The sequence below is a fragment of the Antechinus flavipes genome, chromosome 2 (assembly GCF_016432865.1).
Source record: "Antechinus flavipes isolate AdamAnt ecotype Samford, QLD, Australia chromosome 2, AdamAnt_v2, whole genome shotgun sequence".
Classification (NCBI taxonomy): Eukaryota; Metazoa; Chordata; class Mammalia; order Dasyuromorphia; family Dasyuridae; genus Antechinus; species Antechinus flavipes.
In genome coordinates, this window is record NC_067399.1 from 469,790,698 (window position 1) to 469,807,153 (window position 16,456).

Genomic DNA, 16,456 nt, shown 5'->3' on the forward strand with positions numbered 1-16,456 from the left:
ATCACATAGTGCAATATTGTAGAATATTGGATCTGGAGTCATACCAGTTCTGTTAGATGGGGAAGGAACTCAGAAAAGCATTTAATCCATTCTCTCAACTCGCATAGGGGGACTTTCAGAAGTCCTCTCTCTATGAAATGAGAATGGATTACATGATCTCTGAGCTCTCTCTCTGTCCTAACATTCCATGATTCTAGAACCCAAGTCTCTCACCTCCCAAACAAGAGATTAGTCTCTGTGAGAACAGTACTATCTAACCATGTAGCAAATGAGACTTAACCCCATATTTACAGAGAATAGAGCAGAAACCTAAGGGGGTAGAGTGAGCTGTCTTTGGATTCCCACCTTACTTCCCTAAGAACAGAAGAAGCCTAGAAAACCATGCTTCTCCACTATATTCATCTCTCAGTGTTAATGTTGCTTCAAACCAGTGGTAGAAGCATTGACCCTGGAAAGATGAACAGTGTTATACTGTCCAAAAAATACTGGATTGAGGAGGCTACTGATCAATCACTGTTATAAGTGAAAGGTCCATGGTTGTCCCTTTGTGGTGATTTGTATTATTATTGTGCTGTTTGGAAGTTCACACAAATCACAAGGAACAGGCTGTTAAAAATAGGATCTTAACATAGAAAAGAATATGGAATTTAGAGCTGTTAGGGGATCTTAGCATGTAGGATATTAGATCCCTATAAATTGGACAGAGCTGAGAAGGATCTTCATATTATAACATAGAACTAATGGGATGTTATATCATAGAATGATAAAATTGAATAAGCCTTAGAACATAGAATGTTAAGTCTGCAAGGTAGTTTGCAGTCTAGCCCCTCATTCGGTCTATGATCTTTCCCACCCACCCCTGAAGGTCTGAGCTGTTAGTAAAAATGAAGGCTCTGGATTAGGTATTAGCAAAAGAACAACTAAATGTTGTCCTTGGGCCCAGCTTCAAGCCAGGCGCCTTGTGATTTGGCCCACTCTGCAATTTCCATTCTAATGAAATATAATATGCAGCCCCGACATCTTCTGCTAGCAGCTTAATCTTGAAAAATGCTTGTGATGTTGCATGTGGAGCATGAGTAACTTTAGCTGACTTCTCTTAGCTCTGTTGCCATAGCTACCCTGGCGTCTCTCCTGTTTCCTTGGGGAGGCTGTTCTGTCCTGTTTACCCATTCCAATCTAGAAAGTTTAGTGAGGTAGTTAGAGCCTAATGACACAACAGCTGGACCTCTGCTGGATTCCAGGCAGCGGAAATGGAGAGCGGGAAGTATTTTCCCTGTTCCTGTGCCCCTCTGGCTGCTGGTGCAAATGTGGCAGACTGTTTGGAGAGAAGCAGTGACAGCATCCCCGGGAGGCGTGGGTTAATTCTGTGGCTGGATGTCCCCACGGCTGCCCTGGGCAAATTTGTTGTTGGCAAGACATGGCATTCTGGGGGCAGAGCATTCTGGGCAACACTGTAGTTAAAAAAAGAAAGAGAAATATACAATGTAGTAGAAAAAACAAGGAAAAAAGTCAGGAGAGACCTGGACCTAAATCGTGATACTGAAGCTGAAAAGCTTTATGATAGTAGACAAATCATTTTACTTCTCTAAGACTCAGTTTCCCAATCTGTAAAATGGGGATAGTAATAACTTTCATTATCTGCTCCACAGAGTTGTTTAATGAAAGTTTTTTTGTGGATCTGGATGTACTAACTGTAATACTTTCCTGTTAGTAATATTAGAATTATTTTGCATTTATAGATACTCATCTTTCTATAATTTTATCTGCCAACAAGGGAAACTCAACTATAGTGGCCATAGAGTTGACCACTGTACTCAGTAGGCTTTTCACAAGAGTTTTCATGTTGAGTAAGATATGCTATAAGCAAGCTAAGCACAAGAAGCCCTTTAATAATAAAACTAGGGGCAGAGCATTCTGAGTAACATCATAATGTAAAAAAAAAAGTGTATAGTGAATAGAAAGAAAATCTCTGCTGCCAGACAATGTAGGGTCATATAAATATCACCGCTTTGGAGCCTGGGTTCAAGTCCCAATTCTACTGGCTGCTGTGTGACATTGAGGAAGATGCTTCTTCTCCTCGGATTCCTCATCTATAAAATGGCAATCTGGGAGAAGGAGGAGTTTGAGGCATTGTGTTATTATGGAGAGAATAGAAGATTTGACAGCAGAGGCCCTGGGTTAGAATTTACTACCCCTCTAAGCTAGGATGAGGCACTTCTCTCTGAGCCTTACTTTGTGATTCTGGGAAATGAAGGGACTGAAGTAGATCATCTCTGAGATCCTTTGATCCCAATGTTTTATTTCAGAAATGATAGTCACTGAAGTCCCCACTGAATTCTGGCTGTGGTAACTTTCTACCAACGTGACGATGGGGACAGATCATGTAATGTCTCTGGCCTAGAGTATCTTCATCTCTGAAGTCAGGGGGCGGAACCTGATGACTTCTAGACTTCCTTCTTGTTCCAGTGTCCTGTGTTCTAAGGGCCTGCCAGCTCCAAATCCTGTCATCTTCACAGGTTTCTCAAGGCAGGGTCTGCTTCTAGCTCACATCAAAGTGTGTGTTTGCTGTCAAGGAGCCAGCATTTCACAAGAAGGGCCTCCATCTTCATGAAATTACAGAAACGCCCATTAAAATGTGATGTTATCATTTTTCACCACCATTGATTTCTGAAAATGATAATTTATGTGCAGTTATTTTATTCACCGTGCATTTTCAAAGAGCTGGAATTCCCTCAGCTCCCGCATGAATACCAACAAGGCCCTGGCCTCCCTGCCCAGAATTCCTTAGGCACCAGTGCCACCAGCTGGCCAGAGTGCTCAGGGCACGTCTATCCCCACGGCAGCTGAAAGGAAGGGGAAACCTTACCAGCTTCACAGTCTGTGCGTGGCTTTGCAGGGAAGAAATAAAAAACCAAGACAGGTCTTGGCAAAATCATGCTTTTTCATAGGTGTTGCTAGACCTTCCTCTGGAGAGAGAGAGAGAGACAAAGAAAGGGAGAAAGGGCCAGAGAGCACTGCCCCCTGCGTGGTATGGATCCCATTTACCTGCCATATTCTCAGGAAGCAGCTTTCTTTATTTTTGCTACTTTTATCACCCTTCTAATGAATGGGTGGACAAATTCCCTCCTTGCTAGGATACTTCTACCAATATGCAGTGCTGTGGTAAAGACAAAGCAACGCATGCTGCTTTTCTTAGATAATTGTCCCATGTTTGAAATGCAAAGCCAGATGTTAAAGTGGCATTTCCCAGCTGTTTAAGAAAGTAAATTGTCTTTTGTGTTTCAGATGCAGCCCATTGATCTCTTGGGGATCACCATCAAATCTCTGGCAGAAATAGAGAAAGAGGTGAGTGGCCCACCCCACCCAGCTGTGGCTCGGGGCTTTCTCTAGGACTCTTGGTTCTCCGAAAGGTCCCGGGCATGGGGTGCTGCCCCCCAGGAGGGCGCCACAGGGGTGGGAGGAGTAGGTCTTCACAAGAGGAGCAGCGTGGAGGAGGGAGGAGCTGCGCTCCTCGAGTCTCAGGGGCGCCTCTGGAGAAAAGCACTTCCAGGACTGAGGTGCTCCAGAGGGCTCGCTGTTCAGTGGCGAGGGTAAGGGGGGTCTCACGTGTCCGTGGTGGTGTGTGATTTAAAATGCTTGCACACATCATCACAGAGGGTCCCAGCAATCTTGGTGCAGTTTTAGGCTTTGGGAGCTTTTGTGAATTAAAAATACATATACACACACGCATATACATACACATATATGGTATACATGTACATGTATGTGTGTACATACATGTGTATGTGTCCCCCTCAAAATGATGCCTTCTGGTTTGAGCTTCAGAAGCTTGGAACTGCACTGAGTGTCGGGATCTCGAACCAGGCTTCGGGTTCCAGAAGGGCCGAGTGCTGCTCCGGGTCCCGCACTTTGGTCACTTAGAGTTAGCTCAGAGGCAACCACTCAGGTCTCCCTGTCCGTCTGAGGTTCACAAGCTGGAAGCCCCACATTGTCAAACCCAGCGCCGCCTCCGTGGCCGGTTGTGGCATTGGTTGGGCCGGGCAGGCAAGAGAACACCTTTCTCCTTTGCTTGGCCAGGGGTTGTGTTTGAGAAAGAAAAGAAACGGGACCGGTCACCAGGAGAACTCGACCTGTTAGCCAGATCCCGTGGCCACTCCCGGGCTCAGCCTCAGTTTTCTCAGCCAAAGGAATAATAACATGTCATTTTTGCATTACAACCCACAGGGCATCATTCTGAGAATGGTGTTTTTGTTTAAAATGCCAGATAAACTCATGCCATTTCTTTAAGACCTAGTATAGTACAGCAACACATTAGACTTAGAATCACAAGATCTGTGTTCAAATCCTATCTTTTATGTTTTCTAGCTGTCTAGCTATGATCAAATTTCTTCACCTCAATTTTCTTCCCTCTAGAAAGGAAATAATAATATTTCCACTACTCACCCAGCAAGGTAGTTGTAAGGAACTCTTTGTTAAGCCTTTAAGCTTTGTAGATGGTGGGTATTGTAGTTCTTTAGCAGAAACAGGGATTTTCTGAAATGATCATCTCTCTTAATGATTTAGTGTAAGAAATGGAGTCCATTCAATTAATTAACAAAATTATGTCACAGCTAGTTTGTGGTATGTTGGAATTTTTTTTCTGAAGATGGAAAAATGACCAGCATTTCAGTATACATGATGACTCTGAAAATAGAGTTGGAGCAACCGAATGAAATAGACCTAAGATTTGTAGATGTTTTCACTGCTTCTATAAGATAACATTAGATTCTATGCTGTCTTCTCTTTTTTCCCTCTTTTTTTTTTATGTATAGAAGGTTGTTAAGCAGTCACGTGCTCAGAGGCAGCTTCTCCTCTGAAAGGAATATTTGTCTCAAAGATGGAAATGGTGGAACCATTTCAATATTCTCTGTTCCCTTTGGGTTTTCTTCTTGTATTCTCAGCTAGCACAATCAGGTTTTTTATTGAAAAATGGCTGAAATCAAGGAAAATTGAATCAATGTAGTACAACAAATTTCTAAACCTGTCATAACAAAAACAAAAAAGGTCCCATTTTGTCTTTGATTTTCAGTAAATCATAAAAAAAAAAAGAATCTGATTGTCATATATAGATTTTAGGTCACTTTGGCAGGGAAGGGAGAACTGCATAATGCTAACCCAGAAATGAAGAAAATTCCCTCGTGATTTCCCCCCCAATAAAGGACTGCTTACAGTATTTCTCTGGGGTCTCCTGCTTTGTACAGGAGTTAGCAGCTGAGACAACTAGCTGCGTATTCCTTTTCTTTGCATTGTCTCTGACAGTATTATGAAGGGCTGCGCCTTCATTCAACAACACAGGAACACAGTTTTGTTACATACGTGATGGAACAAATCAATCTGCAAGCATTTATCTAGCTTTTCCTGTGTGCTAGGTACAAGAGGAACAGATACAAATGAAATAACCCCTATTCTTAAGAAGCTTATGTTTTATTAGGGGAGATAACAAACATATTTAGTAATATACAGAATAAATGTTAAAAAATATATAAATAAAAACAAACTAGTTAAATATTCATAGCAGTCTGGGAGGAAGAGCACTAGCTGTTACATAAGCAAATGTCCCATCACCACTTCTGGTGTCTTAGGTCTTAGATACTACACTTGAGGGATAACATTGGGGAGTTGTGGCACATCCCCCAAAGGGAGCGCCCATTATCATGTGAAGATCATGAGGAGGAGGGTTTAACATGGAGAGGAAAAGTCTTAAGGGCAGGGTGATGTTTCTCTTCAGAGAAAAGAAAGAGGGATCCTGTTTCTTTCTTTGGCCCCAGAGGGCAAAGCCAGGAGTGAAGAGTGAATGGAGGTTAAGTTAGAGGGAAGCATTTTCCAGCCTAGGGCTGCATTCTTCAGGAGCTTGATTTCAGGGGAGGGGGAAAAAAAGAGCCTCCCTAATAATAGAATTCATTGCCCCAGGAGTTAATGAGTTCCCCCTAACTAGAGGGAACTGGTACAGAAGCAGAGACCTATCTGTCAGGAGGATTAACAAGAGCTCACATTTATATAGTGCTGCACACACATGGATGTAAAGCGCTTGACATACATCATCACCTTTGATCCCCACAACAACCCTAGGAAATCAGCCCCGTTGTTGACCCCTTTTTTTTTAGATGAGGAAACAGGTGGTCCAGTGAGGGTCAGCAAGAAGAGTGGAGACTCAGAGCTGAAAGGGCCATCAGGGCCCACTGAGCCTCACTCCGTTGTTTCAGAGAGAAGCGAAGCCACCAGCTCAGGGTCATAAAGCTGGAGGTGTCTGAAACGGGTTGAAGCCAGATGTCCTGAACCCATGGCAGGCTCCATGCCATGAGTGAATGAGACAGGATTCAGACCCTGGTCTGTTTGAACTCCAGATCCAGGGCTCTATTAACTAGGTGACCCCAGATCTAAGTATGGATTAGGTTCTGTAACTTAAGCCCCATCTTTTTGTGAGATTCTAGGATCTCTTGAGAATTTTGGGCCTTTGATTTCATTCAGCTTTGAATGGACCTTTATTAAGTATTTGCTGTGTGCAGTACAGCCTAGTGAAGAGACACTGGTTTTAAAACTAAAGACTTGTCTTTAGGCATTGCCTCTGTCACAAACGGGCTGTGCAACCCTGGCCAAACCCCTAAAATTATTGGTACTCTAGGTTAGGTGTTAGTCCATGTACCACAGCCACCATCTTATGAGGTCAGAAGGCAAAAACCATTCTTACCTCACAGGCCATACAGGGGTAGCCTGAGGGCAGTTGGCCTTTGGGTCATGATTTGCTGACACTCACTATAGGCAGCTCTCTGAGCCTGGAAGCTGGAACCAGGGTGCCAGCTTGCATTAGAAGTCATTTTCTCATTTGGGACTGTGACATACCAAGGAATCACAGGTCTGGGGCCCAACTCTGCCATGTGCTAAGGGGGCTCTAAAGATAAAAGAAGATGGAGTCCTCCTTCTCCTATGCAAGTAGCTAACCCTTAATCCTTCTCTGGCATTCTATTTCCATGTCTCCAGTTACCTTTAGACATCAACGCTTCAGTATGTTGTGAGCATTTCAGACTCAACTTGTCCATAGGTCACTCTCTTCTCCCCACAAAACCAACCTCTTCTTCAAACTTCTCTCAGCTTTTAAGTCCAGAATCTCAGAGTCACTGTCACTCTCCCTCCACCTGCCCCTTCCACTTCCCCACCATACACAGTCAGTTGCTAAGTGTTGTCCATTCTTCCTCCATGACATGTTTCTCTTGCGTCTGTCCCCTTCTCACCATCAGTATTCTAGTTCAGGCCTTCCACCTCTCACCTAGACTACCATAATAGCTTCTTTAAAAATATGTTTACTTATTTTATGCCTTAGTAGTATGTAAGCTCCTTGAGGAGATAGACTTTTTAATTTTTGTCTTTGTCTTCCTAGCACAGTGCTTAAATGTAGTAAATGCTTAATAATGCTTATTGAATTGAATTAAGTAACTATGATACTTTGCTGGATCTATCTTTCAGTGGATTTGAGCACTTCTTGCATTGGTGTGGACCACAGGCCATTTATGCCTTATCTTGTCTTCCCTTCATCCAATGTCTGTTTGGGGGGCTTTCCTTATAGGCTTCCTGACTTTATTCTCTGCCCAGAATTCTTTTGCTATGCTACGCTGGCTCCTGCAAGGATAAATCATCTAAAGGAGACCCTAGACTCCTTTTGGGGCAATCTTGAACAAGTGCAAAGTCCAACTCAACTCTTACCTCCTCCTTGAAGATTTCCTTGATTCTTTAAGTGCTATAAAAAGACACCAAATTTTAAACAAATTGAACCAAAAAGGGAGGTGGGATGGTTATATAGCAATAGCAAAGGATCATAATAACAAGTGCTAACATTTTATAGCACCTCCCCTCTGGACATAGAGTCAGAAGGCCCACATACCAATCCGGCTCCATTTCATAATCTTGGACAGCTCATTTAAAACCTTTTGGAGCATCTGTTTCCTCTTCTATGAAATGGACAAAATAATCTTTGCCCTGTTTACCTTCTAGGGTTGTTTCAGAGTAAGAGTTTTATAAACCTTCAAGTACTATAAAAATATGATTTTTATTATTTGCTTCATTATAAATATCCTATTTCTTAATAAGAGAATAAAACTTCATGTGAATATTTTAGTGTCACTGAATTTTGTTTTCTGAATGTTCTATGTACCAAGTGTAATGATTAGTTAGTAGACTTGATTAGAGCACAGTGCAAACTAAGGTCATAGGTTTGGCTCTCATCTTGACAAATTAATGGTGCCCTATTCCATGCCCACGAAAATTTAATACCTTTGGCTAGACATGGCTGGATGGGGGCTGGATGGAGGACAAGATAGTGGAACAGATCTATGCAAACATAACACTGTTACTGAAAAAAAAACGTACAAAAGTATGCCCTGGTGACGGTGGATCAGCAACATCATCTTTGTATGCAGGAGACAGCATTATTATTATTATTATTATATGTTATGAGTGATGAAATGGAGCAGATCCAAATTCTGTGCTTAAAGAAATTAACAAGATGACCAAGTACTAAATAGAGCTTATAACTACTGGCTTGGTGAAAATTAGCAGGGGTGGGGGGAGGAACAGGTTATTAAAATCAAATAGGGTATGAAACCATGACAGATGTCTTCTTGCCTTCTATAATATCTATTTCTAGACTCTTAAATTTGACTTCTATAGGTAATATTCTGTCATTGAAGTAGGGGTGAATGAGCAGTTTGGACTGGAAGTGCAGAAAGAATAGCACAGAATTTGGAGTCTGGAGAGAAGATTCAAATCCCAGTTCTGCCACTTTTACTTCCTGTGCCATCACCGTCACCCGTAAAATGAGGGAGCTTGATGAGATGATCACTTATCTCCTTCCTGATTTTAATACTCAGTGTTCTAAGGCTCCCTCTAGCTCCCTAACATGCTGCGTTCTGAGGTTCCTTCCAGCCCCAAATCTCATGACTCATGACATCTCAATGAGCTTTGTCTACGTGATGTTTCTCTGCAAGACTGTCCCCCTTGAATTCCTTGGTGAAGACACTGTTTAAAGATGTCTGCTGAGAGGAAATTCACTATCTTCTTCTCAAACCGATTGCTCCATTATTGTAGCCACCATTTTCCTATGTTGTCCTGACACCTGCCTTGCTGTGACTTCTTGCGCTGCTTCAGATCCTGCTGTTTCAGATCAAGCAGAACAGGGAGCTCTTCACATACTTGAAGCTGTTCTCAGGCTCTGCCTCCTGACCACGCGTGGTCTCGTAGAACGCACATTCTTAGATCTTCACATAGCCTACTCTTGAATCTTTTCATAGTTTTTGGTTTGGGTTTTGCCTTTCTCTGTACATGCTGAATTTTAAATGTTTTGCTCTAAGAAACATTTCTTGGAATTTAGAGCAATAGAATTGCAAGAGCCCTAAACTGAGAGTTAGGAGGATCTGAGTGTTACTCTTGTCTTAGATCCTTTTTACCTTTGTGAACCTACACAAGTCTGTGAAGTCCTCTCAGAAGTCCTCTCAGCCTTGTTTTCCTCATCTGTGAAATAGGAATAATAATAGCACCTGCCTCGATCACCAAGTTTGTGCCAGAGTCAGTGAATTGTCCACTGTACTTCAGGCACACAGCAAGGTATTGGAATCCGCTGGTACAGGTGTAGAAGAGACCTAGAGAAAATGGAGGTAGTGTCTCAGACATTGTGAGAGAGGGCAGTTAGCATTGTGATAGGAGTCTTCCTTATTGCTGCTGCTCAGGCAGAGGCCAAATTCACTCATTCATTTAAAAAGCATTTATTAATCACTTCATGAACTGCACTATGATGACCATGTGCCAGGAGTGCTATATAACAGCAAAGTGGATCTCAAATGCCTTCTAAGATCCTTCTAGCACTTAGAATTCCATCATTCAGTGATGGATTGGAGGCCACAGTGTCAGGTCACAACAGTAGAATCCATCCTTCCTGGTACTTGATTAGTAACTTTATAAAGGATGTATCTTAAGAACAAGAAAAAAACTGATTTATTCATTCAACATATTGCAAAAGGAAGAAAGGAAAAGGAACAAGGAAATAAAAAAAGAGGGAAGAGGAAGGAAAGTGGAAGATAAAGAAGGAAATAAAGAGGAGAGAGAAAGGGAAGGAAAGAAACATTTAAGCAACTGCTATGTGCTAGGTACAGCGTTAAGCACTTTGCAGATATTTAATTCTCCCTTTGCCTTGTCCCCTAGCTACCTCAGTAGGTTCAGCATAGTGCATAGTCTATTGAAGGGATCTCCAGCTGTTAGTAGTGGAGGGTGCCAGTCCTTATTACTTAGGTTTTGAAGTAGCATGATTTAGGAGAAAGAGCACTAAAATTTCAATCTGTAGATCCAGATTTAAGACCCAGCTCTACTATTTGCCCATCCTGTCACTTTGAGCAAATCATTGGCTTTCTGTAGGCTTCATTTTCCTTGTCTTTAATAAAAAGGTCAGACCACATGATCTCTAATATTCCTGTCAGCTTTGACATTTTGCATTCTAAGAACCTTTCAAACTTTGAAATTTTTAAGGTTTCTCATGAACCTGTAGGATACTGATTGTAAAGTACATGACCACTGGAAGGAAGGACAGAAATGAAGGCAAGACTTGAAGTCAGAAGAGGATACTCAGTAGTCTCAGATCACATTCCTTTACCTACTTTAAATGACAACAAATTGGAAGGAATGAATATCATTACTCTATCATCAGTGACTAGTGAGACCTTGTGATCCACCAGGGATTTCTGGCTCAACAGAGTAAAAATAGGTGAATCCTAACTTGGACAAGTCTAAAATAATGAGATGAGGAAAGGGATGAGAGGGTTGGAGTTGAAAAGGAGATATGATTCAAATCCCAGCTCTGATACTTCCTGGCTGTGTGACTTTGGATAAGCTACTCTTCCCCTTGATTTTGCATTAATTTGTTTCTGCTTAAGAGTATATAGCAAAAAAGTGAAATGAGCAGAACCAGGAGATCATTATATACTTCAACAACGATACTGTTTGAGGATATATTCTGATGGAAGTGGATTTCTTCGACAAAGAGATCTAACTCAGTTTCAACTGATCAATGATGGACAGAAACAGCCACACCCAAAGAAAAAACACTGGGAAATAAATGTAAACTGTTTGCATTTTGGTTTTTCTTTCCGGGTTATTTTTACCTTCTGAATCCAAATTTTCCTGTGCAACAAGAGAACTATTCGGTTCTGCACACATATATTGTATCTAGGATATACTGTGACATATTTAACATGTATAGGACTGCTTGCTATCTGGGGGAGAGGGGGTGGAGAGAGGGAGGGGAAAAGTCAGAACAGAAGTGAGTGCAAGGGATAATGTCATAAAAAATTACCCAGGCATGGGTTCTGTCAACAAAAAGTTATAATTATGAGAAAAAAAGAGTATATAGCAAAAAACAGCTTTGAAAAATGACCCAACAATTGTTTTTTAAAGTTTATAGAAACATCATTGACATTACTGGTTTGTATGAAATGACCGAAGATGTGATTAAGAATTGGAGACTTTAAAAGTTGTCACTCTGTTGTCTTCCAACTCTCCTGCTTTGCCCCTGTGCTATGCTGATCCTCATAATAACTATATACTGACATTTGCATCCATGGGGTGTGTGTGTGTGTGTGTGTGTGTGTGTGTGTGTGTGTGTGTGTGAGAGTGAGAGAGAGAGAGAGAGAGAGAGAGAATAAATGAGAATAGATGAGAATAGAGGCTCAAATATTACTAAACAAATGCAGACTACAAAATATGGAGTAAAAATCCACATAAATCTTAAAATTAAAATTATTTACATTTTTCTTAGAAAAATAAAAGCAACACGAATATAAAGTTTAGCAAAATCAGAACAATGACCGTCTATTTATTTCCTTTCTTATTTTGAATCCTGATTTCTATGTGTCTAGAAAGTTTCATTGCCTTCATTTTTAAAATGTGGTTATAGTCTTGTGTGTGTTTTTATTTTGCTGACCTCGCTTTGGATCACTTCATATAAGTCTTTCAATCTCTCTTTATATTCTTCATAGTCTTCATTTTTATGGCTTTCCATAGTGTTCTATTACATTAATATACCATAATTTATTCTTTTGATGAAGCATCTTCTCTGAAGATAGATAGATGTACATATAAATATTCTGAATTTCTCTGTCTCTTTATTTCCCTTGCAAGCAATAGCTCCATTACCCTGGGTCTGATGGCTTCCATATCACAGGCAGCATGGGATTTTCCCTGGCACTGCTTTCCAGGCAGAAATGTTCTTAGATAATCTAGGGCTTCTCTCCTACCTTTGTTCTCTGTCTGATTTTCATTCCCTCTTCAGCAGCCTCTGCCACTGCCTCTGCTGAAAGCCATGGTCCCATTTAGTTAATTAACTACTTGCTCCAATCCATAAAGGAGGATGATCCTGACCACGTACGGTCTCCTGCATTAAGCTTCCACAGTAGCTGGTCCATCTTTCTCCCTTAATTTCCATTGTACGCTGTCAGTTTCCAGGAAAGTGCATTCAACACACAGAATAGATAGATTACTGCTTCCATACTGTAAATAAATGGCCCAAGTCCATTCTTAAGCATGATTTTATTTGTGGATCTAAAGAAAGGACTGTGTTATAACAGCAGCACTCATTTCTAGAGTATTTAAGGTTTAAAAAGTTATTTCCTTACCATACCTCTGTGATGGAAGTTATGCAGAGATTATTAGACCTCATTTTACAGATGAAGTAATTGAGGCACAAAGAAGTGAAGTGAATTGGTACCACAGCTAGTAAGTGCTGGAGCTAGGACTGAACCCACACCTCCTGCCTCATGGTAACACACCCCATTCAACTGGACCCACTCTTTTCACAATTTTATCTCGCCACAAGGAATTCACCAAACATGCTGCGGCACTCTACATAGAAAATTATTGTTCTCAAACTTCTGCCAGTACATAAAATCCAGTTAGAATACCAGAGAAGGGAGAGTATGCACAGAAGGATGAGCTGGAGGGAAGGAAGGAAGAAGCAACATGAGAATATGTCAATAAAATGCAAAGAGGAGTCAGTTTCACAGAGAGAGGGTGTTCGATAGCATCATGTGACATAACAGGGTTGTGCTGCAGCTGCCCAAAAGCCAATTGTTAAATTTTCAGTGTGAGCATTCACATCTTAGAAATGGTTTTAATTTTTGTTTTTTTAATTTCTAGACTTCAAAAAGCAATGCTGACAATGTTAATGATGTAGATTAAACTTAAAAGTTATGTGTTTGTGGTTTGTTTTTTTGTTTTTATTTTAGGTTTTTTTGGTGAGTCAGTTTTTAGGCATTTATCAGCATACCCCTGGATAGAAGCCATCCTAAACATATATAAAGGTAGCTTTAAATTCATAGAGTTAGAGCTAGAAAAGACTTTGTTCAGTGACTGGTCTAAGGCACAGATATTGTGAAACTGAGGTCCAGAGAGGCCTGAATATTTTATTCAGGGCCAAATAGTAAATAGGATCAAGGTTCAAATCCAAGTCTTGGGTTTATTGATTTAGTGCTCTTCCAAATGCTTCAGGGCTGCCTACTAACTGTGGGTCATTTGCCAACCACTTACCAACTACTACCTACTAAATTGTAAATTACTTTATGGGGCAGGGATTGTTTGACCTCATTTTTGTACCTTCCCCAACACTTAGTACATTGCTCTGCACATAGTAGGAACTTCATAAATGTTTTTTGAATGAATAAACATCATTAAATCCTCATTAGCCTACTACCCTTCCCAAGGAGAATCTTCTGTGGAACAAGCCAACTTCCATTTTAACTTGACTTTAAACTGAAAGACTAGGGAGAATCTAATTAGTAAAGTGAACATCTAATATTAATCACTCCCTTAAAATTGACAAGGGAGGCAGTTCATTTAACCACTTAATTGCTACAGGTTTTTATGGGCTGCTGTTTGCCGACATCTTTAATGAAGAAGTTGTAAATCTAAGGGAGCTTAAAATTTTAATTTTATACTGAAATATTTTTCCTTGTTCTCATGTTTGTAGTCAATTCTCAAGGGTGTAGTCACATGAAATGTTCTTTAAATGAACATATTTGCTAACTGGCATGATTTCAGTTTTTAAAACATTGGTTCCAGCAATTAGGCATTTTTTTCAGTTCCCAGATGACTAGAGAAATTCGTCTTGATTATAATTGCTCTTAGCCACGCATATCTAATTTGTGTCTTTTTAAGTGTTAATTAGTAAACAGTTTGAGCTGACATCTTTATGTGTTTGTGTGTTGAAAAATGGGGCTTACTGTTTATTTAGCCTGGGGCTGCTCCTGCTGGCTGTGACATCAGGACGTGGAGGTGAAGTGCACAAAAGCCCTGTTTGGCAGCCAGAGATTCTGAGAAGCAACTTTGAAAGTTCTGCTTTGGCTTTGGCTGCTGTTGGAGCTTTCTAGTGGGGACTTTTTGGAGACTTTTATAGGATGTGAAGGCATATTTTTTATGGTCCCATTGAAAGGACAGATTCCCCATTATATTAAAAAGTACATTTTCATATCCCCTGCATAATTGTTTCTTCTTTCAGAAAGGTTCTTTGCTTAGGAATTTGGAATTTTATAAAGCAAAATGTGTGGTTACACAGCACCATCTAATGCCCTCTTTCTGAATTGCACTTAAAAACTCTTAAATGCTAGTCTATATATATGTGTGTGTGTGTGTGTGTATATATATATGCATGTATTTCTATAAGAAGGCCATAACAGTGGATTTAATGTAATTGTAGGTATATTTATATCAAATATATATGTAAATGTATCTCAAATAGATATGGACCTGTGATTTCACTTGTATAGGGGATTCCCAGAAGAAGAAACTCTTACCAATGTAATTTATCATCTTACAGATGTCTATAACACCTAAGATGTTAAATGACTTTTATAGAATCACCCATAAATACACATATATGTATTTGTAGAATATATTTAAATATCTATATACACATACACATAGATATGTCTATGTATACAGATAGAGGAGTGTATGTGTATATCATTCAGCTCATGTGGAAAAGGTTTAGCCTTGTCTTCTTGGTCCCCAAAACAGGACTAGGCACAATGAATAAAAGTTCTAGTAAAACATCCTCCTTAGGTTCACAGGATGTACAGGTGAAAGGGATCTTATATAAAGTCCTTTCCTTGAAAGAACTCTGACTCACATGTGTAACAAGTGGTAGAGTCTGAATCCAAACCACAGCCCTCTAGACTCCCAACTTCAGTGCCCCTTAAACTGTCTGACCTCTTAGGTGCAGTTCTGAGATTCTGATTTTTACTAATTGAGAGTTACCTTACCTAGTTATAATCCATACTGAATCCTTTCTTTAGAAGCATGAACAGTTTTGGCTTCTTAGGGCATAATTTCAGACTCTCTGATCTGGCTTGGATTTTAAAAAAACTAGAACAGTACAGTTTACTAGGTCAGTATTTCAGATAAATGAAAGGATCAGAACCCAGTTGTCTACTCTGGTCACAGTCGTGAATTTTTCACTGTCATGAATTTAGCCTGTTCATGAAAAATTAAATTCCTGATGGATAGTAGTTCTTATTGTTTTTGTAAGTTAATTTTAAACATGATTTTTTTCTCTCATCTTTTTGTTGGCATTGAGAATTTTTCTCTCATGATTTAAATATAATAATTTTTAAATGACATATTAGATGATGACTAAAGATTCTTTTCAAAACAAAACAAAAAATACATTAGCCGGGGATTTGGGGAAGGACTACTTCACCTTGAAAGAAGGAACTTACAAAAATCAGGAAACAAAAGTTAGATATAAATGGCCTCTTATCTAAGGAGCTAGGTACTAGAAGCTCCAAATAAGAATATGGACTCCTTTTGAAAAGAAAAAAAGGTTTTTTTTGTTTGCCCTTGGATCTTTAGTCCTTTGCACAGTGCTGTACATATAGTAGTCACTTATTAAATGCAGTGCAGCCTCAGACACTTACTACTTGTGTGAACCTCGGCAAATCACTTAATTATGTTTGCCTCAGGTTTATCATCTGTAAAATGAGCTGTAGAAGGAAATGACAAAAGACTCCATTGTCTTTGCTGAGAAAACTTGATGGGTCACAAACAACTGATTGAAACTACTCAACAACAATTCATGTCATATGTTCTAGTTCCCAGTATCCTTAACACAATTGTACATAACCTATACAGTTATTCAAAAGATTTTACAATACATTTTTTGTGGTAATCTCTCCTCTGAAGCAGTTCTTAACTCCCTCCCTCCTTAGTAGACAGGTTCATGATTCATTGCCAATTTCCCTAAAAAAGGTCCTAGGATCATAGATGCAGAGCTGAAAGAGACCTTAAAGGCCATCTACTCCGGTCCCTTCATTTTACGATGAGGGAAACTGTGGTCTAGAATGGTTGAGTAGTTTATCAAACTTAGTTACTTAGTTTATGTGGTCATATA

General features: G+C 40.0%; 1 protein-coding gene across 2 annotated transcripts in view; it reads left to right on the top strand.

The window, feature by feature from the left end:
* The window catches only part of MVB12B (multivesicular body subunit 12B), a 290,278-nt gene that overhangs the window by 249,307 nt on the left and 24,515 nt on the right, over positions 1-16,456 (top strand). For both annotated transcript variants that reach the window (XM_051979657.1, XM_051979656.1), the window contains exon 9: positions 3,286-3,345. In XM_051979657.1, coding sequence (XP_051835617.1) covers positions 3,286-3,345 — 60 coding nt within the window. The remainder of the gene's footprint in view (positions 1-3,285; positions 3,346-16,456) is intronic.